A 23,094-nucleotide genomic window follows, 5' to 3' on the forward strand; every position below is an offset into this window, starting at 1 on the left:
GGCTGGGGCCACGGTTCGCCACTGCTGTCAAGACATCACTGCATGAGCCTGAAGCCTGAGACGTTGGCTAAGCTTGTATTCTTGAAGGTGAACTCAAAAGAACTGTAAAGAGTGCATTTGACAGTGGAAGTAGTTTTTTTGTTTTTATATTATGTAACCCATATGCGCATTGCCCAAGGAATTTTAGTTATTTAAGGCAAAGACCTAGACCTAATTAAAGGCTTAGTGTAATAGTTTATTTAGTTTGATAAGTGGCACTTTGTATCTCTTTTAGCATACACACACACACACACGTATATATATATATATTTCATTTAATTAGGCCTGTTGATTCAGTGAATTTTACAAATAGCTTTATTTTATTTTCCTTGTAACATAGGCCTAAGTGTGTTTTGAATAAATAATTTCTGCTTGAAAAAAATGTTTATGGCTACTCAGTTATTTTGGATGCCAGGTTACAGTTAAAGCTAATATGAAATTAAAAGACAGATGTTTTATTCTTTTCCTAGAGCAAGCGGTGAGCGATTTGGGTAGAAATTTGAGTGGTAGGTGGAGGGATGATTAGTGGAGTGGCGTGCATCCCCACTGAGTGGATGAGCGGGCGCAAGGAACAGCTCTGTGTGTGAGGAGGGGGAATTCTTATAGCTCCATTCCGCTCACATGCTCTGCACGTGACAGCAGCTCCACGTGGTGGACAATCTGAGTTCCTGTCCAGTACAACCAGGAGTTATCCAGTGACTGTTTTCCTGTATGACTGTGAGATGAGGCAAAACAGTGGATCCCAACCTGAAGCCCCACAACCATTAATCCATTACTTTTATCTGTTTCAACCAGTCTTCTCTTCCTGTTGGGTAACTACTTCTCTGCTCCTTTGCCAGCTTGTTTTCTCATCTTCTTAATTGCACTATGCTTCAGGTGTCACAGCTGACTCAATATGTGGATATATTTTTTAATCAGATCATAATTTCAAGAATGTAATCGCAGATTTTTTTTTGCATGCTCCCTCTGGTATCTACAAGTGGCCCTTGTTTGGGAATCATTGGTGTAAAGAGCTGTTTCTTGACTGGGCATCTGTGGCTCCTATTGGTGTGTGTCAGTATTGTAGGGGATCAGATTTTTGTACTAATTATGTGAATATGCACTGACTTTTTTTCAGATACATTTAATTTTCTTATTAAAATGATTATTAGATTACAAAAGTGAAACTGTGTGTATGACATTCATCAAAATACATTATTAGGAAAGCCTGAGGGGACCCTTCATCCACAGCAGCAGTGACATTTCACACCAGGAAATTTCAAAACATATATTTCCATGACAGCTGGCCAAAGGTCATGTACTGTTTAGATAAAAAAAGAAACTCCTCAACAGCCTCTACATGGACCTTGTCTGTTTTCTCAGCCTTGTTTCTGTGTTACTGTAACACAAGATGTCACTTTAGTTGTCACTTACATAAAAACATCAACAATTCCCAAACTCAAAAGGGTCATATTTTTCAAATTATATACATTTTGGTTTTTATTGCCAAAACTCTGAGCCAATGCTGATAAGGATTTCAGTATTTTTTTAATGATTTTGTCATTATTCATGTGTTATCTGTTCTTTGTTAATGTAAAAGTTAATTAACTTTATTATAAATTATTTCAATTCAATTCAATTTTATTTGTATAGCGCCAAATCACAACAGAAGTTGTCTCAGGACACTTTCCATATAGAGCTGGTACAGACAAAGCTCTTTTATCTACAGAGAACCAACAATTCTCTGTAGAGAATGTTTGATTTCATTGGAATCAAACATTTGAAACGGGTTTTAAACGCATTTCAGCCGGTAATCAGTTTTAAATTTTTTAACTACAATCCCCATAACTCTGGTCATTATACGTCATAGACTTTCAACCAATGGTTGAGTGCGTTTCAGTCACGTGACCATAAGCGCAGGCGATTTGAATTGTGTGCTTTTGCGTTTTACTGTCGTTGTTTGAATGCGGAGCAGAAAAGAAGATTTGTGAGTTTTCAGAAAATCTTGAGGTTTGTAGTTTTCACTAATTAAACAGTCACCCTGTGCGAATGTTGTGAGCCGCTGAATGAACGAAACTTCATGTTTTAAGCTAATATCAGTTTGATTTAAGATGGCTGTGAGCAGGCTAACAGGCTAACGTTTAAGTTAGCATGCCCCGTGGCGATTGACGTTCATGTTTAGATTCACACTTTTCGCTGTTTGTCATCGTGTTCTGCTTATTACTGTCATTATATTTTCATGTCAGAGCTTGAATGTACCGCTGCATGTCTGAACCGGATCAATCTGTTTCCCTCAGAGACGAACCAACAGCGGGATGAACTGTCGAGCTAACAGCGGTGGGTTAACGCTCCCTGAGTCAGCACTTATATACATCAATCAGGTGTTTTATTAAGTGTTTAATGAACCACGTCTGTGTCTTTGAACAGATCTGCTCTTTCTTCCCGATGAAAAGTTTGACTTCGATGTGTCTCTGTCGCCTGCCAGGTAGGAAACAGTCAGTTAAACTCGGTTTCGGGTACTGCGGAAGTACTACCGAAGCCATAATCACCAGTACTCACAGTAATACCGGTACTTTTATAATAGAAACTAGCCCCGAAAGGGATGGTCCGGTATAGACGATGGATGGATGGATGGATGAATGGATTGCAGAATTAAATGTGGTTGTAGACTCCTTCACAATACACAAAAAGAAAAATATACAATCGAATATACAAGTATTTTGAAGGATAAAATAGAGTGTACAGTATATGCTCTGATTTGGCTGACATTTCCCAATACAAACCTTGGTGGGCTGGATTTCTATTGTCTGCTCCACCTAAGGCCGACTGGGGCTGTGAGTGGCACTGTTAATTTCAGCTAACATTCTATCAATTCAAATAGGCAGGACATGTGTCACAGCAAAACTTTCTGTGGATAAAACCAGATTCTAAGTAACTGGGAAAACCCTAATCTTCTGATTTTTGTGTGCAAGGTGCTAAGGTCTCAAATGGGGCTTGGTTTTTTACTGTTGATGGACGTTTCTGTCCTACAATACAGAGCACAGAGGAAATGGAGGTGCTGCTCTTACGCTCAGAGGGTGTTGAGACAGCTGCAGAAAGATACCTGTGAATCCATCCATGTTTGAGAATTTGTAGCTTCTTTGCAGTAACATCCATATTTGAACCATTGTAAGTCCACCACAAGCTGTTTGGTTGTGCTGAAACCGAGCTTCAGGGGCTTGTCTTTGCACCATGTGATGAAGCTCTGGAAAAGTAGTCTCTGAGTGAAGACAGCATGTTTCTCACTGGACATTATTCACATGTCAATATCGTTAGCTCTTTATTTCCCCAAAAAATACACTTAATGCCTTTTATTAAATTCCTTCAAAGTCTTCACTACATATATTATGAGTCTGGATGGACATAGATGTAAATGCAATCTAAGTGGTTGGTGGAGGCAAACAACTGTGAAGTATTAATCCGAGTTTTTTGTTGCATTACCTTTGTTTTGAGCGGTCAAAGTGGTCACATCTGCTGGTCAGTTACTGGTAGCATGTGGGACGAGTCTAATCTTCTCTGTTGGTTTGTCATTGAAAACTGAAGTGTTTCCACCTCCTTTTAGCTCTCACATCACTGCTGCAAGTTGTTAATGTTCCTCTCAGCCGTGATGTCATCGATGATGTCAGTGAAGTCTCTCTCTGCTCTGCAGCTCCAAAGGTGACGAAGATGAAGATGAGGTGTTTGTGGGTCCAGTCAGCCATAAGGAGAGGTGTGTCTCTGTCGACGTGCTGTCTCGGCTTGAGGACAGTGGAGGTGGCGTGCAGGTGAGCTGGAGTCCGCTGACCGAAGATCAGCTGGAGGCTGTATGTCAGGAAGCCCACAGACTAGCCGACTGGCTGCAGACCGGCGAGAAAAGCTGCCACAACATGGATGATAAGACCAGCATGACCACCGACCCTACAACTGACACAGAAGAGTTCATCCAGGATGCTGAAGCCAAACTGGGTGTGCTCAGTCAGAGTGCCATTGCACTCAGCCCCATCAAACGCCAGACCTTCTGTGTGCAGGACAGTCCCATGAAGCAGCTGCCGCCCGCTGTCCAGTGCCGCCTGCTGAGAGAAAGCAACACAGCTTTATCCACCCGACACACCTCTGGCAACAGAAAGTCATTCACTCGACCAGTTGCCCCTGCCAGGCTCAGCACCTCCAGCCCTGTGGCCAAGGCTCAGCACAGGACGGGACTGCGAGGGAAAGCCACACTGGGCGTCGTGTTGCCAAGCAAACTGGTCGCCCCAACAACTTCCTGCTCAGCAAGCAAGAGCAGAGTGGAGAAAACCAGACTGCAACCACTGGGCAAAGTAGGTTGGGTTTTTATTTTCCAGTTCTCAGGTGAAACATTCACTAAATAGGACACCACAACAGTGATGGGGTGATGGCGCTATCTGGTGTCACCCTGTAACAGCATATCTCTTGACAGACTTATCCACTGCAGGGGCTCACAAACCTGTAATCTTTTAATGATAGTTCACACAATCATGTTGATCTTTGGTACAAGGCTCTTTTTGTGTTTCCACTGCGGGTTTCTTCCACATGTAATGTGTAAACACATCAGTATCAGAGAGTTATTGGGGGCGTCCACCTGCAGTAGGAGGTGGATAGGATGGATTAGGGAGTAAAGGAGACCAGTGCCCATATTCACAAAGCGTCTTTGAGTTCCCTAAGAGAGCTCCTAACTTAGCCTTAAAATTCCTAGCAAGGAATCTTAGCTTAAGAGTGATTCAGGAAGTGTCTGACAGCAACTCTGAGCAAGGAGCTACAGACACTTATCTTAGTGAGGAGGTGTGGTTGACCCCATTGCTAGGTCTGACGCAGTCTTCTAAAAGCTGTGATTGGTTGTTACAAAAAGGGAAAAAGACAAAAAAAGAAAGAAAAAATGTGCTCCGCACTTCTAGTAATGAATGGACAGTAAAATCAACCGATCATATAACTTGGACTGTATTAAGAAATGTGTAATCGTGACATTGATTTTATGTCATGATGATGAAACTCAGCAAAATTAAATTAATTGTGATACTAGGGCTGGCTGATAAAACGATAACGATAGACATGTAATCAAGATCAATAAAAAATGCGTTCGATAAAACATTTGATAATTTTTTTTCTTAGTCGGAAGAAACAGTTGCGAAGCAAGGTTGGTTGCATGAACAAAGGCACTCGCTTTCAGGTAACCGAGCAACGTGGGGAGTAATCGCTGATCAGTGGGAGTGACACGCTAACACACCAATCATGTAACAGTATCCTGTTCGGTTGCGCCATCTTGTTGTCTCATGTTTGATGCTTCGCGAAATTGTCAGTAAAACAGGGAAAGTCAGCTCATCAGTATGGAGTTTTTTGGATTTTATAAGTTCGGACCGTAGTCAGACCAATGTGGTCTGTAAATTATGCAAGACTGTCGTCCCCACCAAGACCGGTAATACCACAAACTTGTTTAACCACCTTGGCCGCGCTCACGCTTTGGAGCGCAGCCATATTCGCCAACGTCCAACAACATCAGCAACCGCAGCACCACTGCACAAGCAGCAGACCACCATGCAGAGGTATCTGCTTCAGTGCCTGATAACAAATAATCTAAAAGGCACAAAGACATAACGGAGACAGTGGCATATCATATTGCGAAAGACATGCTTCCGCTGAGCACTGTGGAGAAGCCAGGTTCTAAAAATCTCTTACACATGTTTTTTGTTTTGTTTTGTTTTTAACAAACTTGCAATGAAAATATAACTGAATAGTTCATGTATGTTTAGAGTAAGAAGAGTGACTGAAGTTATTCATATGTCTAGGCTGGTTTTATAGTTCAGCCAATCTTATTGAGCTGTCTATTGTGTTGTTTACAGATGTCAAGTCTACCTCAGTTTCTGCTATGTTTACAAAACACTGCACATATTTGAAACATTTTATTCACCAGAAGGTGAATCAGCTTGTGAACTTTCTGGCACTAAACCTGCAGGAAAAAAAGAAGTTCTCAGGTTTCTCTCTGTTTATATTTTTACACCTTTATTTACATTTATTGTTTGAGTGTTTTCCATGGTTGTGTTGACATTTCCTTTCCTTTCTGCCTTGATATTTTGGGGATTATAATCAGAGGAAGGTTAAATTTAAAATGAAAATGTTTAAATGTAAACATTGAATTGCTTGAAACATACATGAACTATTAGATTTTTAGAACCTGGCTTCTCCACAGTGCTCAGCGGAAGCATGTCTTTAGCTATATGATATGGCACTGCCTCCGTCTTTGTGCCTTTTAGATGATTTGTCATCAGGCACTGAAGCAGATACCTCTGCATGGTGGTCTGCTGCTTGTGCGGTGGTGCTGCGGTTGTAGATGTTGTTGGACTTTGGTGAATACGACTGCGCTCCAAAGAGTGAGCGCGACTAAGGTGGTTAAACAAGTTTGTGGTATTACCGGTCTTGGTGGGGACGACAGTCTTGCATAAGTTACAGACTGCATTGGTCTGACTGCGGTCCGACTTACAGAATCCAAAAAACTGCCATACTGGCGAGCGGACTTTCCATGTTTTATTCTTCGCTCGCTGCAGCGCTCACTTTCTATTTTTCGTCGCCATCAGAGATGAGTCCAGTGAGGGTGGTGTCATCCGCAAACTTCAGGAGCTTGATGGACTGGTGATTGGAGGTGCAGCTGTTTGTGTACAGGGAGAAGAGCAGAGGAGAAAGAACGCAGCCCTGAGCGGATCTAGTGCTGATGGTCTTTGGGTCGGAGACGTGTTTCCCCAGCTTCATGCACTGTTTCCTGTCAGATAGGAAGTCTGTAATCCACCTGCAGGTGAAGTCAGGCATGCTCAGCTGGGAGAGCTTCTCCTGAAGCGGAGTTGGGATGATGGTGTTAAAAGCAGAGCTGAAATCCACAAACAGGATCCTAGCGTAGGTTCCTGCGGAGTCCAGATGCTGGACTCCTTTAAGGTGGGCATTGGTGGAGGTGACTGGAGCTGGAGCTCAACACAGCAGTCCTCACAGAAGCTGATGTAGGATGTCACAGCCTCTGTGTACTCATCCAGACTGTTGGTAGCACTCCTGAACACATCCCAGTCAGTAGAGTCCAAACACGCCTGGAGATCCTCCACACCCTCACTGGTCCACTTCTTTGATGTCCTCACTACAGGTTTGCAGAGCTTTAGTTTCTGCCTGTATGCAGGAATCAGGTGGACCATGACATGGTCAGAGTGGCCCAGTGCAGCACAGGGGATGGCGTGATAATCATCCCTGACTGTGGTGTAACAGTGATCCAGAATATTCTCCTCTCTGGTCAGACATTTAATAAACTGTCTGTATTTAGGGAGTTCATGGGTGAGGTTACCTTTGTTAAAGTCACCAAAGACAATAACTGAAGAATCCGGGTTGGTCCTAAGGCGCTTTGTGAATAACTTTTATCTTACCAAGAGAAAATTCTAAGAAGAATCTTAGAATTTGAGGAATTCTAAGATTTTTCTAAGAATGACGTCACTGAGAGCTACTTTTAGCCTTAAGGCCCATTTATACCCTCCGGATCCAGACGAAATCCGTCCGTCCCACACGTTGCCTCCGTAGGGGGCCTTCATACCTCTGTCCGTTTTCAGTGTTTTGTCAGTGTGTCCTCTAGGGGGCAATGTCGAGTCATAAATTACAGAGCCGTTGTCATGGCAGCCGATGCCTTGTCAACACTTCTGTCAGCATATACCGGCATCAGTAATGGCGTCAGTAGAGGAGGTTATTATAATGACAGTACTGAGAAATAGGAAAAAAAGATTTGACGAATCTTTTTTTTGACGTAGAGCCGGTTCTCTTCTTCGTCGGTTTTTAGTTTGACTCATTTTGCTCATTTTGACTCTACACTGCCCCCACGACTTCCGGTGGTTTCGTCCGGAGAGCTCCGGATGGCTAAGCTCAGAGCCGACGGACAAACTGACGGATGAAACAGCCTCCGGATACGGACGAAAGCGTCCGTATCCGTTATTTACGGAGGGTATAAATGGGCCGTGCTCAATTCTCTCCTAAAGCACAAACAGAAAACAACAGACTGCAAGGTGCAGATTTTTTTTCCATCAAGAGTACACCTGAAATTATAGTAATTTACTCCCAACACTGGCTGTCCATGGACAAATACAGAAAAACATGCATGTCAGGTATTGTGAGTCAGAATGTGATCTGGGTATGCAAACAGTCTCGAAGCAGTGCTTCACATTTCCTGCTCTATTAATACTATGTACATGCACAGATTCATGGAATTATGTAAAGTTAGGATTTAGTTGCTCAAATCCAGCTCCAAAAACTCCTCAGAGCGTCTGCAGAACAGTGGAAGCATCATCTGTGATGCCTCAATTATCTGGTGACCCAATATAGGGGTCCCGACTGCCAGTTTGGATATCATTGTATTAATGTCATGTCACTCTTTTATTGTGGCACAAATTGCAAATGGAGGGCAGGAAGTGATTTTTCTGCATAATAAGCACAATGAAACACTCAAAATGCTGGTATTTTGCATCGTTCACGGTCGCTCAGATCAACCAAACCAAGAAACCATGAGGAGCATTTATCAAGGACCAAAAGTTGTTGCTCATCAGGGTGAAAAAATGCAACAAAATGACTGAAAAAAAGCTGGAAAAATTGGCTTGTTAACTGTCTGCGGTCGGGAGGAGCTGAGTCGGATAATGGTGGAAAAGGTGTAACATCAGCTGTGTTGTTTGTTTGTTTGTTTCAGACAGTGGGGGGTCGGAAGCCTTGCCCGGTGTCTCGCCCCTCCAGTAAGGCAAAGTCATGTGAGGATCTGCTCTCTGATTCGGCGAGCATGGCTTCTGACATCAGCGACTCCTCCCTCAACTCCAGCCTGTTGGCAAAATGCACGTGGGCTCCGCCCACCAAGGTGACACACCTGTTCAAAATTGTTTCTGGTTGATTTATTCTGGAAAGCTGGTCAAAGAGTTGCTCACTGCAGCACATTTAATAAAAGCGATCAGATTGCTAATGTTTATTGTATATTATCTTAGACATCCTAACACAGTGTGAAAATAACTGATCGTCTTTCCTCCTACAGAGCATCATGAAGAACCTGTCAGTTGTGAGCGCTCCGTCCCTTCAGAGTAAGCGGGTGGCAGACAGGAAAAACACATCTTCATCCTCGTCCTCAGTGTCCAGCTTCAACTCCAGCCTATGTCTGTCCCCTGCTAAAGGTACCCTAACAGCTACTGTGTTCTGTCTGTATGTTTAATTGCTACTGCAACAAATTTCCCAAATTGGGATCAATAAAGAAGCAGTCTAAGTCTAACAGTCACCAGATACTTGGACAATTATCCGATATGCTGCAAACAAATACATCATGTTCATAAAAATGTATTCGGAAATGTGACATTTTTTTTATCCCCACCAACCACATCTTTACAAAATCTCCAAAATACTTGGCAAAGTAATTAGCATCATAGACACAGTGTTAATATTGTTTGCTGCTAACAGCTACGAGTTAGCTGCTATCTGACAAGCTGCTTATAACTAAATATCCACCATATAATTCTAATTTAACAACAACCAGCTAACTGGCTAACAGTTAACTTCAAGCGTATTAACCAACAACTGGCTAACTGTTAGCAGCTAACTAACCAATTAGCTACTCTGCTGCCCCCTGTGTTCATCATCCAATAAGAAGGTGCAGCATTACAGGTGTTGTGTCTTCTCTCAGGTAAACTGAACTCCTCTTTGAACCGGAGTATGAGCGGCTCCACTGGCCCCACCCCCAGCAGCATGAGCAAGCCCATAAATCACAGCAGGCCGCGCCGCTCAACTGTCTACAGTACCACAGAGCCAGCGTCCTCCACCACCGGTCGCCCCTCGCTGTCTGCCCAGGCCAGGAAGCAGCCTGAGGTGGACTGTGTCAAAGCCACAAGGTCTACGCCACTCCAGCTTACGCCCGCCAAGAGAGATTTGGAGAGGACCGCCATGATTCCCACCACTGCCTCGGCCCAGCTGCAGAGTGGACCGAAAACCAAATCCAAACCTCAGGCCCTGATCCCACCGACACACAGTGGAAGCGTCAGAGGACTCTCCATTGGAGACGGTAAGGGAGGCTGATGATGTCAGAGCTGTCAGTTCGTTGTCTTTTCGTCAGATGAGTTTTGCTTTAGTTTATTTCATCCCGGAGTTTAATGAGAAAATGGTTACTCTTAACATCACAACATCGCACCAAACTCCATCGACAAATTCTGTTGCTAAAACGTGACCTGAGGCACAGCAGCCAGTCATCAGCTGCACCACACTCCATGCTTCATATTAACGCCATGGGTTCATTTGATCTCTGGGGATTTTTAATCCTCCACTCTGCCCAAATTCATTCAGTATGTCACATGTGCCACCAGAGACAATAAAACTCCTTTTCCTGGACCTCAGCAGTGCTTTCAACACCATCAGGCCAGCCATCCTGAGAAACAAGCTGGAGCTTTCGGGGGTGGACCAACACCTCACATGTTGGATAGTGGACTACCTCTCCAACCGCCCACAGCATGTGAGGACACAGGACTGTGTATCAGGGACTGTTCTCTGCCGTGTAGGGGCCCCCCAGGGGACAGTGCTGGTACCGTTCCTCTTCACCCTCTATACGGCTGACTTTTCCCACCTGTCACCCACCTGCCACCTGCAGAAGTTCTCTGATGACTCTGCCATTACCGGCCTCATCACAAATGGGGACAACAGGTCATACAGAGGTCTCATCCAGGATTTTGTGGACTGGTGCCAGCAGAACCACCTGCTGCTTAATGCTGGAAAAACCAAGGAGCTGGTTGTGGACTTCTGACTTGTGCCCCTACTCTTCCCCATCACCTGTCCTCCACTCTGCCCAAATTCATCCAGTATGTCACGTGTGCCACCAGAGACAATAAAACACTGGACTTATTCTATGCCAACACTAAGGAGGCATATGAATCAGCACTCCTCCCCCCTCTGGGAAGAGCTGATCACGACCTGGTTCATCCTCCTGCCTGTATACAAGCCCCTTGTTAACAGGCAACCAGCTGTGTCCCGCACAGTGAAGAGGTGGTCTGACGAGGCTGAAGAGGCTCTGAAGGACTTCGAGACAACAGTGTGGGAAATATTCAGTTACTCATGGGGAGAACATTGACAGTTTGACAGACAGCATCACAGACTACATAAATTTCTGTGTGGAGAACACTGTACCCACCTGGCCTGTGTGGTGTCACTCAAACAGCAAACCCTGGATCAATCCTGACATTAAGGCTCTTTTAAAGGAGAAAAAGAAGGCCTTCAAGTCAGGAAACAAAGAGTAGCTGAAAACTGTTCAGAGGGAGCGAAGAAGGAAAATCAGGGAGGGGAAGGACAAATACAGGAGGAGAATGGAGGAACAGCTGCAGGAGAACAACACCATAGGAGTCTGGAGAGGCCTGAAAACCATTTCAGACCACCAGAAGCCAAACTCTCAGGCAGCCGGGGTTTCAAAGTGGGCAGATGAGCTGAACAGCTACTTCTGCAGGTTTGAGGAAGCATCTGCCCCTCCCCCAGCTGCATCATTAGCCCTGCAGCAGCCCTCCTTTGTTCTGCCAGCACTCTGCCCAAGTACCCCACTGACACCCCCACCTCCCCACAGTATTCAGCTCACCGTCACCAATGCCACCCCCCACTGCTCCTCCCAGCCCCCCATCTACATCACAAGACTCTCAGCCCCCCCTGCCCCAACTTGTGCCTCACACCTCTCCAGGTGATGAATCAGCTTAGGAGGATAAAGACCAGGAAGGCTGCAGGACCGGACGGCCTCAGACCCTGCTCTGATCAGCTGAGCGGGATCATTGGACATCTGTTCAACCTGAGTCTGAGACTGGGAAAGGTGCCGCGACCCCACATCCCAAGGACCCTAGCTGCTAAAGGCCGGTGGCCCTAACATCCCACCTCATGAAGGCCCTGGAGCATCTGGTCCTTGCCCACCTGCGCTTTTGGGGTGCGGGGGGCACTCCTGAAGACCTTCTATGACTCTCTTGTGGCCTCTGCCATTTTCTATGGTGTAGTCTGCTGGGGGAGGTGGGGCAGAGGAGGATGACAGCCAAGCTGTCCTTCATGACAGTCAATTACTCCCACCCCCTCCAACACACACTCACTGCACTGAGGAGCTGCATCAGTGACAGGATGCTACATCCAAAGTGTGTGAAGGAGCGGTATCACAGGTCATTCCTTCCTGCAGCTGTCAGACTATACAGACTATCTGCTTTATTGGTGCTGCTGTAACTGGAATTTCCCCTTGCAGGACTAATAAAGGAATATTGAATTGAATTTAGATATTTTGGTTCAAAGTAAAGCAAGTCTTCTTGTCTCTGTCTTTGATTCTCTGATAAACCTGTCTGTCTGTCTCTCACTCTGTCTCTCTGTGTTTCATCTCCAGATGTCTCAAAGACGTTGAAGCCAAAGAGACTGATATCAGTGGGCAGCGTGGACAGGTAGGTCATTGCGCTCCACCATCATCACTGTACACTTACATAATTGTCAAGCGATCAAATGTCAAGAGTTTGCATTAAAAAAAAACACCAAGAGCACCTGTCCTGTCCTTCTGTGCTGCATCTTAACTTCTTCCTCTCCTGTAGTCTTCCTAAGAGGCCCTCTGCTGGTCCTCTGACGCCCTCTGCTGGCAGCTGCAGGTTGCTACAGGTGACGGCGCAGCGTCCCTCCACCCTTCCCACCCCAGTGAGGCGCAGGATGTCCACCATTCCCGTGGCCACACCCACCAACCTGCTCCAGGCCGCAAGACCACCACCCACCGCTGACACTGCCTCAGCCAGGAGAGAGAGGGGTTACAGGTGAAATGCTTTAAACTGCTGTTCAACCTATAGGAACGCAGCTCTGACCTCTATCGGTGTGGACCGACTGCATCAGATCACTGCTGTGTTGTTGTTGTTTTTGTGTAGCCCCGCCATTACAGACACACAGGAGGTGAAGCCTGTCGACGCTCCCGACATCCAGCCCTTCTGTCTGGAGGAGGAGCCTCCTGCTGCTCCACTCGCCAGTCCTCTGCAGCCTAACCAATCAGAGAGCACGGATCCTGGTGCACCGAATCAGGGTGAATCAGAGCCCAGCAGGAACCTGATTGAACTGCAGGCGGCAGAGGAGAGCACCAACAAGACACAGGAGGTCAGAGGTCACACATATAAATACAAACCCAGCTGTAAGACGCCATGACGTCTTATGACGACTGTCCTGGACTGTTTGCTTCCTGGATTTGTCAAATATTGAATGAAATGATTGATTAAAAACAAGCTGCCTCCTTCAGGAGAACCTCACAGATCTTCACTCTCTCCGTTCTCCCTTCAGGTTCTCCTGTTGGATCTTCCAGCTCCGAGTCTGCAGCCTCCAGAGAAACTGCTTATCGACTTGACCAACACCCCCGACCTGATCCGGACCAGCAGCAAGCCTTGCACCACCAGTCAGGTAAGTAACACCTCACCTAGTCAACTTTTTATCCACACACTCAGAGTGTGTGTTTGTGTGTAAATAGAGCCGGTTTGTTGTATTTGTTTCAGCAGCTGATCGACCTGAGCTCTCCGCTCATCAAGTGGAGTCCAGAAGACAAGAGAGAGAACAACGCTCCGCTCATCAACCTGTCCTTCTGATCCACATCCTCCTGAAGACCTGGATCTGAGTAAACTGGACTGATCAGGATTCTGCCTTCAGAAACTCTGATAATTAACCAGTGATGGAGATTTTATCAGTGAAGTCTTTACTTAAGCAAAGTGTTTTAATGAAAATATTCAGTTTTTCTGCACCTGATTACACTTTTGTCACTGTCTTGCTGCTCTTATTGATTCCTCAATAAATAATAAATAAAAGTTCATGTCACGACTCTACAATCATGTTCATTTAAACACATTCAACCAGCACAGGTAGAAATAGAAACAATGTCATAGTTCACTGCAAGTTTAAGTAAGGCTAAATATTTAGGAAAAAAATGAAAATGAAAAATAAATCTGATTCGTCAACTGACAGCAGAGATGGTCATCCATCTGTAGAGAGTGAAAGGCCAAACATGTGGAAGGAAAACTGAAATTATTCTTTAAGCACTGCTGAGTGCCAAGATGTCAGCTGTCTGTTTCTCAGAGAAGTGCAATCAAATAACACATATATAACACAAGCATACAAACAAATAGTCAAATAAATGGAGAAACTTACATAACTCATTTAAGGTGTATAAAATAAAGAAGAGCAAAGTAGCAGAAACATAATAGTTCAATTAAACTCAATTTACAGGCAACAGCATTAATATCAAGATATGATGGGGTACATTATGTGTGTGTGTGTGTGTGTGTGTCATATATACACATATGTACATGATATAGTTCAGTAAACAAAGTTAATGATCAAAATAGATTTGGGAAATTTCAATTTTAGACTTTATGTTGACATATTGAGTTTGCATTTTTCTCTAAGGCAACATTTGGAGATACCAAGTCAAATTTATAAGATAAAAGAATTTAAAGTAAAAATTATGAAATATTAAGTCAAAATTATGACCCACTGTGTCTAATTTGTTGCATGTCCTGAATGTCCTGGCACTAACAGGCTTCCATAGACACACCTGAAAATGTGAACATGAAGATAAAATGTGGTTTAATCTTTAGGAAAATGAGCTTCTGCAGTTTAGAAAGTTTCCTGAAATAAACAACTGAAGAAAATCAGATTAATCCAGTTCAGACTCACATCTAGTTTTCCCAGTTTTGGCTTCCACAAGCAGATTTCATCGAGTTCAGTTCAGGTGGGAATCGCCAGCATGTTTTCAAGGCAACAAGCATGTTATCACTCTGCAAAGGGGTGTTTGTTTGTTTTTAATAGATACGCTGAAGGGGATAATAAGCGGCTGCAGCGTTCGCCAGGTGGAAACACGGTGCACCTGCAGGCTGGTAACATGGCTTCCTTCAAGCACGCGCTCAGTGTCCTCGTCCTCCTGGTGGTCTCTGGCTGCTCCTGGGCTGCAGAGAAGGTGAGGGTATCTGAGTTAAGCTCTTATAAATAACTGCATCCGTGTGTGATCTGGATGTTCTGTCCTTTGTTTAATCTCATCTCTGTTAGTCCATTTAAAATCTTAACTTATATCCTTATTATGTTTGTTTTTCACTTTGTTTTCACAATAACACAGTTTATGTCATAAACTACCAGCCAAGTTTTTGTTTCAAACTGGCGTTTCTTTAAAATATTCAACAGCATTTGTCCGTCTTTCTTAAAAGAGAGCCACCTTTGTTATGTGACAAAAAAGGTCTCATGGTGCAGTCCTATTTAACCTTATAGCACTTTAAGGGGTATTTTAAGCAGAATCCGTGTCACTTTATAGTCTAACGTTGACCGATGTTGATGTTGATGAAGACACACAGTTCACAGTTTCAGGCTCTGGCTGTTCATGTAGGAGGAAAGTGTGAGCTGTGTTACAGAGTAAACTGTAGAAACACTCTGCACTCCACTGAAATACATGAGCTCCTCACTAAAGTGCTGTCATCTCCCTGATCTAGGATCTGTCTGTCTCTGAGCTCCTGTGGAGGGCAAACAAGGATGTTGGTAAGACACTATGTCCATCCACATTTATTTTTATGTAATAGGGACAGTGTACAGATTTTGCTGCATTACTAGCCACTAACCGAAACATGCATGCAGTCCACAGACACAAAGAGCCCCAGAGGTGTGCTGTGTATAAAGTAGCTCCACCTCAATCAGCTGCATCCAGCAGTGAAATGCTGCCTTTACTCACACTCACAGCAGACCAGTATGAGGTCTGCTGCTGTGGCTGCTCACGCCACAGGAAAAGGCTGGACTCACTCCCTCTTTAGCACCACCTACAAGCCAAAATGTCAGCTTTCCATGCCATGATTCAAAGGCAGACAGAGTACATTCATGCTCCCAGGTGGTTTTTCCTCATCTGAAAAACAGGTTTTGTGTGTAATCTTTGTAACCCAGGTCCTGAAATGACATTCTCTTTTGTTTTGCTGAAATTCTCCCGTAATGTAATTCATTTTAATTATGGGATGAACAATTTATTAAGCAGTTAATAAGAATCTGTAAAATAATTCATCTTATTTTGAAATACATAAATAATTCATGGTAGTTTATTTATATGCATAAAAACTGTTAAAAGTGTCTTAGAAGTGTTAAAATGGAGAAAAAATGTTTTGTACATGACCAAATTCAGTCTAGTACGGGGTTTCCCCACCTAGCCAATCAGCGAGCTGTGTGAGCCCCAGGTGATCGGCTCGGTAGTCTGACATCCTGTTGTGATATTCTGATTCGGAGCATGTTCATGCTGCAGTCTCGTGCGAGCTCAGAGAAGGAAAACTATTGGAATGAGTGGTAATTTACGGGTAAGATGCTAGAAAAATATCTTAAATGAAGCTTTGTTAACTCCGGATAATGTATGACGACTGTAAATGCTCACGTTTCACTTTGTAGAGCAGCGCAAGAGTCAAAGTGGTTGTGCCGACCTGGTGGGGTGAAACTCTGTAAAGTTCGTGCACATAGTGATTCAGTGGTCAGGTTTTTTTGTTGGATGACATCTTTAGAAGAGGTTGCATCCACGTTCCACCATCCATTGCAACGCTTCCTGTTGGATTCGTGGGATGCTTCCAGAGATTGTTCCAGAGTCCAAGATTTAAGGATTCCCAGTGTGAGCTGGGTGGTGAGCCACATAGAATTGTTGGTATCGGATTGGAGAATCGTGACGGACTCCTGATCTTCCTGTCGCACGGACGGTGTGGTAGGACAAACACTTACACTGATACATTGACACTGAGTGGAGAAGGAAAAAATAAAGGAAAGCAACAAGGGCCCCAACACTGACTCTGGGAAAAAAAAAGGGGTTTTATTTTTGCCGGCTTTATTATTAGTGATACAGTGCTTTTGCCCTGAACAAAGCACTGAACCACTATTGTTCTTCTGCGTGTTTCTTCTTCTTCTTATAATTAGGGCCACGGGGCAATCGCCCAAGGCCTATTGCCCCCTACAGCTATGAAATAGCTTCGCCCCGAGCCCTCGATTCGCTACTAGTCCTAGAGTTTTGAGAGCACCCAGGCGAATTATATATCAAAACTTGTCACCACGGCAACCGCTGGAGATTTCAATGGGTGTGTATTGCACGGAATGTTCGTGCTAGAGTGGAGGGGATTAACTGCCAGAGTGGAGAGACGCTCTGAAAAGTTTTTTTCTTTCCATGCTCCTCCAAAGCACAAATTTCACTCTACACATTTGAAATTTTCCAGAGTTGTAGTGCTGCTTGTTCTGATTCTCACGATGGCTAAGTGATAGGACTTACGGTTTTTGATTTATGAGCCTCTGAGCGAGGAGAGCGCCTCTGACCTGGCCCATAAGGTCCAATACAAATCAAAAACAGGAGAGACAGAAGTCAGCCATGTTTTAAACTCGCTCTAAAATACGCTTTTTTGACCCCAGTGAAAAAAGAAAGTGATCAGCGTGTACAGCAAAGCCTTGTAGCTCTGATGGTGAAGAAAATTTGGCAATAGAACTTTCGGTCTTCGCGTGAGAAGCGTTTGTTCAAGAGGTGCGCAGAGGCTAAATTCAGATGTTTCTGTCTCTGCTCCTCATTGCCTCCAATGCAATGCATGTGTGTCTGCACCTGTGTCTGAGTGGGTGACATCATTGATCACCACCTCAAGTTTCCATGGCAACCACTGAGCCTCGGGGTGCTTTTCATTACATTTAATTGTGCCTCCTCGTGTCCTCTCTCCTTCGTCGACCCGGAAGTCGTTTCCCCTCCGCCATGATGAAGGATCTTCCAATTGCTTAAATGCACCTGAAGGAGACGAGGAGCGAGGAGAGAGGAGGCTTCTGAAGGGGATCAGAGTGAGGATACACCGGTGTAGCCTACGCGGAAGTCTCTTATTATTTAAGGGGCGTGTCGTATGTGGCACACGTTTGAATCATGGCGGGAGCAGGTCTTCACAAATGTAATCTTGATTCTTGTTTCAACTGTGTCCTTTTAACAATTGTATCTGTCACGAAGAAATTAATGAAAATTCTTGGTATATATTTACGTTTTTTTAAAGCAAGGCTACAAGGCTGTTGGTTTAATCTTTAATCCTCTGTTATGCCTCTAATGGCATATAATTGAAACCTCATCAATAGCAATCAGGAGTAGAACAGTCTGACTGCAGATCTGACCATAATATCACGTTTTACAGCTTTTACAGCTGTGCAAACGTCATCAGTTATTGACGTCGCTTCGGACTGACGCTGTGGAGCGAGGATTTTCCTCGCATCCCTCTTTCATGTCCTCGCTGGGCGGAGCTAAGACACGAGGAGAGGAAGCGAGTGGAGGAGACGAGGAGACCAATTTATGTAATGAAAAGCACCCTCAGTACTTCTCTGAGCACTCCTCTCCCACATACACACACATATGTAGTTTCAGCTGCAGCTATGCAGTGGCTTGACAATGAGCCACAGCCTAGCCTATTACTGGTGAGTGGTAAATGTTAGACCGTTTCTCAATACCAAGTACGCCAAGTTCGGACTTACGAACTTGGCAGTTCAGACTTAGCAAGTTCGACTTGGGAGTACAGTCTCTCCAGGACGGGAGGACACAGGACCGTCATTCTGCAATTGGGACAGCAGCGTACTTGATGACGTTAGCAGGACGACACATCTCCAAAAACTTTGGAGCAAATTTTAAACTACACGCTATCGTGATGAATCGACCACAGATTTCAAGTTTTAACATCCACTTTCTCACATAAAATAATCTTAAAACCACATTCCGTACTACTAAAACAGCAGTATTTCCAAACTTGTAACTTATAGTTGTGAGTCCTCTCCTCCGGCATCGTTGCGATGAAATGCATTCTGGGATACGTGGTTGCCCCAAGTCCGCACAAGTCACCATCCGATGCATACTGGATAAAGTGGGAGGGGCAAGAACACATCCGGGCATTTGAGTGTACTTGTCGAGATGCGGACTTCAGAATTGGAACAGTACTTGGACTCAGAGTGATGACGTTTCTCAAGTACACAAGAACACAAGTACAGAGAAGAACGCATATTGAGAAACGGCCTTAGTGAGGTAATGAGTGATGTTTGGCTGTTAGCATTAGCCACAATGTTAACATGCTAATGCTAATATGCTAACCTATATTAAAATGATTCTACAGTGTGTTCTGATGATGGTTCAGATGTTTTTAATGAGTTATTTGACATGCTAATGTTAGTTTAGCATTAGCATTTCTTATAACGTGCACCGGCAGTAGCCCCCGTGGCCCTTTCATAATTTCCCAGGGGGAAATTGTCTAGTTCCATACTTTTTTCGGTTTGCGATGGACGCGTTGGCCGCGAAAATCGCTCTCATCGCTACACCCCCCACATCATCAGCGATTGCGCACTGTATCATTCTCCAAATTTCCCGCGGAGGGGAATTTGTCTAGTTTTAGTTTGTTATTTTTTCAAATACTGTTTACAACAAATTGTTGTGTTTTCATTGTGTTATTATTATATAATAACAAGTTACACACAAAACCTCAAACCAGTGTTGTTTGTGTCTTCTGAATTCAACACAAGGGCTCTTACAAATCGAAATTCTTCTGGTACTGGTCCATTCCTCATCACAGTTTATTAATTACCTGTGCCTTGTCATCATATTATAACAAGGGTTACATCTTCAATAAACCTTCATCTGATGCGCTGATTTACTTTTCATGAACTAATTAATGTACTTGGTCAAATCACTGATTGAGCCTTTAACGTCCTCCTGCAGTTCATACGGAGGACGAGCCCTTCATCATGGATGACATTGCCTACAAAAGTGAAAACAAGAGAAACGCTGATCCCTGCACCTCCTATAGCTGCATGTGGCCTAAATCCAGCGACGGAAAGGTCTATGTGCCGTATGACATCGCCCAACATTTCTGTAAGTGGCTGAATGATTCTGAAAGCAGTCTTTAAAAAGTCGTTAAAACAGTCGACCAAAGGAGAGGAGGCAACATGGATGACAAACTGATTCATAAGCTGATTGTTCTGTGCTGTAGTTTTTTTGATGTTGGATCTACTTCCTCCACAATAGTATTTGAGTTTTAAATTTTTTAATTTCACATAGATAATTTTTCTCTGATTTCTTTAAAAAAACTTTTTTCTTTAAACAGCAGAGCTGAACTCGTTAGCATTAAGACAAACATCGCACAGTGACCCACATTAAAGCTGCACATGCTAATAAACATTTATGTGCTGCATTTTCAGAAGCAGCCCAATACGATTTGTTTATGTTTGAGTGACAGTGCCCTCTAGTGGTTATTATGGCAGGAGCACAGGAGGAAGTGAGGTGACGTTATAGAGTCAGTGCAGAAAAGAGGTTCATCTTTGTAGTTGAAACCATCACCGTGCACAGTCTTAGCCTTAACCGCATTATTGTGATGATTGTAACCATCATGACACAGGCCCCTTAACTGAAATTAACAAGTGATTTTAACCCAAGATTTTTACCTAAACCTCACCAAACAACCACAGCATTGTCACAGTAGACAAATGATGTTGTCCAATTGGAACATGCTTCTTCTCGAGGGCCTGCACACACAGTTTCATTTCAGTGTTTTAATGGCGGGTCTCCTGGCTGCAGATATGCAAGCATGCACTGATCACGTGTCTTCTCAGCCTCTCGTGAGCGCTCCATCATCGACCGTGGGCTCCTGTCCTTCCATGACGTCTCCTGCATTCGCTTCGTCCAACGCACCAACCAGAGAGACTACGTGAGCATCCAGTCCAACAACGGGTAACAAACTGTGCGTGTGTGTGTGTGTGTGTGTGTGTGTGTGTGTGTGTGTGTGTGTGTGTGTGTGTGTGTGTGTGTGTGTGTGTGTGTGTGTGTGTGTGTGTGTGTGTGCTTTTCTCTCCATCCATTTTCTATACCGCCTATCCCTATCCCCAACGGGCGAGAGGCAGGGTACACCCTGAACCGGTCGCCAGCCGATTGCAGGGCAACATGCAAAGACAGACAACCATTCACACTCACACCTAGAGGCAATTTAGAGTCACCAATCAACCTAATGAGCATGTTTTTGGTCTGTGGGAGGACGCCGGAATACCGGGGGAGAACCCATGCATGCACGGGAAGAACATTCAAACTTCACACAGTAAGGCCCTGCCCGGGGGTCGAACCGGCAACCTTCTTGCTGTGAGGCACGCACACTACCTTGCTTTTTCTCTCATATTCCTGAATTACTTTATTTTTAATGCCAAATGTCATTTGAAATTATTGTTTGTCACACTTCACATAGACAGACTTTGCCTCACTTAAAAAATCCCTTTTGGCCCCCTAAATCTAGGAATATAGAGAGCTATAGATAAGATACGATAAGATATGATATAACTTTACCGGAGAAATTATGTTGTTACAGACAGCAATAACAGAAAGAATAAGTATGTAGAAATACAAAATAAGAATCAACTGTATACATGTATACATTATATGTGCATATATACAAAAAGTGTATAAAAATGAAGTTGCAGAAATAATAATTGATCTTTTCCTGCCTGCTCTGATTCTTTCTGTTTTCCTTTCATTGCATGACTGCAGCTGTTACTCCTACGTGGGCCGCATCGGTAATGCCCAGACGCTGTCTCTGGACCGGCAGGGCTGCCTCTACCACAACACAGTGCAGCACGAGCTGCTCCACGCCCTTGGCTTCAACCACGAGCAGTGCCGCTCCGACAGGGACCAGTACATCCAGATCCTGTGGGAGAACATCGCGCCCGGTCTGCATCCAGTAAAATGATCATAGTGTGACACGACATGAAGACCTTTAAATCCTGACATCTGAGAGGCCAAAACCAGCACTTATGATCAATAATCAAAATTATGTTCTTGATCGTAACTTTAAGCATATTTTTGTTCATAATGTGACCTCAGCTAAATGTAATTCCTCAGTCTAAAGCCTTGCAGTATTCACAGTGATTTAAGTGATATTTGATTTATTCAAGAAACTACAAAGAAATGTTTTATTTCTCTATTGACCGCTGAACATCTCCACATCTCTGAAAATAGAATAGAAAGTAAATCACACTAAAATTGACATAATTGAAACCGGTAATTGCTCCAGCCATTTTCTGACGTCTCACTGTGATGTTTGTTCCTCTCAGGTTGGGCGTATGCCTTCGACAAGATCAGCACCCTGAACCTGAACACCCCCTACGACTACAACTCCGTCATGCAGTACCACAGGTTGACAAGTTCATTTAACCTCCCAAACGAGTTCACACCATGTTGACTGAGCCAATCACAGGCAATAACCCTAACCCTAACCCCAGCAAAGATTGGTTTGTTAATGCACAAGCCGGCCGGGATACCTCTTTTTTTTTCCAGGATGGCCAAGATGCCTCATTGCCTCATTTTGAAAGTGCCCTTCACTAAGGGACCGTGTGCCAATTACTGGCTTTGGGGTGGGCTGAATTTTATATTTCACGTCAAAAAAAGCTTCCCCAGCCTTGTCAATATATTCTTTGGACCCCTCCACTCGACACGATACCCTCCACCAATATCTGAAAATAAGACAAAGCTCAACAGAAAGAAAAAATATGTAACCCTCCTCCTCCTGTGACCCCCTCTCCACCCGAATAACTTTCATACAGTCCCTAATCCCTGGACCCTTTTCTCTTTCACAAAAAATTATTAAATGATGACAACATTTTAATGCTGATGCCATCAAGTCATCCACGCATAAAAAACAAGCATGAGAATGAGTTCAGGCTGAAAAAGCAATATTTAAATACCAAGAATTACAGTTCAACCTCTGGACTCTCCATGGCTGCAGGTATGCCTTCTCTGGGAACAACCTGCCCACCATGGCGCCCATCCCTGACCCTAACATTGAATTCGGCACGGCCACCGAGATGAGCAAAAATGACATCGACAGACTGAACATCCTCTACAAGTGTTAAACAGCCAGAAAACATGTCAGGTCTGTATGAGCTGTACTTTGGTTTGAAATGACCCAGAAGGAAATGTACAAGTGTGTTTGTCGCCTTTAACGTGTTTCTGCGTCTGCTTGTCCAGCAGGTGATGAAAATGGCAGCACAGTGACAGCTGAGATG

At 44.1% G+C, this 23,094-nt stretch overlaps 2 protein-coding genes across 3 annotated transcripts; both read left to right on the plus strand.

The window, feature by feature from the left end:
• The first annotated feature begins 1,928 nt into the window (after nucleotides 1-1,928).
• gtse1 (G-2 and S-phase expressed 1) lies at nucleotides 1,929-13,867 on the plus strand. 2 transcript variants are annotated; one of them, XM_070971830.1, is made up of 12 exons: nucleotides 1,929-2,028; nucleotides 2,316-2,355; nucleotides 2,446-2,503; nucleotides 3,707-4,355; nucleotides 8,750-8,911; nucleotides 9,083-9,218; nucleotides 9,722-10,096; nucleotides 12,422-12,476; nucleotides 12,621-12,833; nucleotides 12,942-13,164; nucleotides 13,345-13,461; nucleotides 13,557-13,867. In XM_070971830.1, the coding sequence occupies exons 2-12, from the start codon at nucleotides 2,334-2,336 to the stop codon at nucleotides 13,641-13,643; spliced, it is 2,097 nt and encodes a 698-aa protein (XP_070827931.1). In that variant the 5' UTR covers nucleotides 1,929-2,028; nucleotides 2,316-2,333; the 3' UTR covers nucleotides 13,644-13,867. The 2 variants fall into 2 exon arrangements, with proteins under 2 accessions (XP_070827931.1, XP_070827930.1); XM_070971829.1 differs by having other exon boundaries at nucleotides 1,973-2,028; nucleotides 2,265-2,355; nucleotides 13,554-13,854.
• A 1,065-nt stretch (nucleotides 13,868-14,932) lies between these two features.
• LOC139337301 (high choriolytic enzyme 1-like) lies at nucleotides 14,933-22,941 on the plus strand. The gene is made up of 7 exons (XM_070971832.1): nucleotides 14,933-15,007; nucleotides 15,531-15,576; nucleotides 19,769-19,921; nucleotides 20,659-20,776; nucleotides 21,581-21,759; nucleotides 22,144-22,225; nucleotides 22,815-22,941. Exons 1-7 carry the CDS (start codon nucleotides 14,933-14,935, stop codon nucleotides 22,939-22,941), a joined length of 780 nt encoding a protein of 259 aa, XP_070827933.1.
• The last annotated feature ends 153 nt before the right edge of the window (nucleotides 22,942-23,094 follow it).

This window comes from Chaetodon trifascialis, chromosome 10 (assembly GCF_039877785.1).
Source record: "Chaetodon trifascialis isolate fChaTrf1 chromosome 10, fChaTrf1.hap1, whole genome shotgun sequence".
NCBI lineage: Eukaryota > Metazoa > Chordata > Actinopteri > Chaetodontiformes > Chaetodontidae > Chaetodon > Chaetodon trifascialis.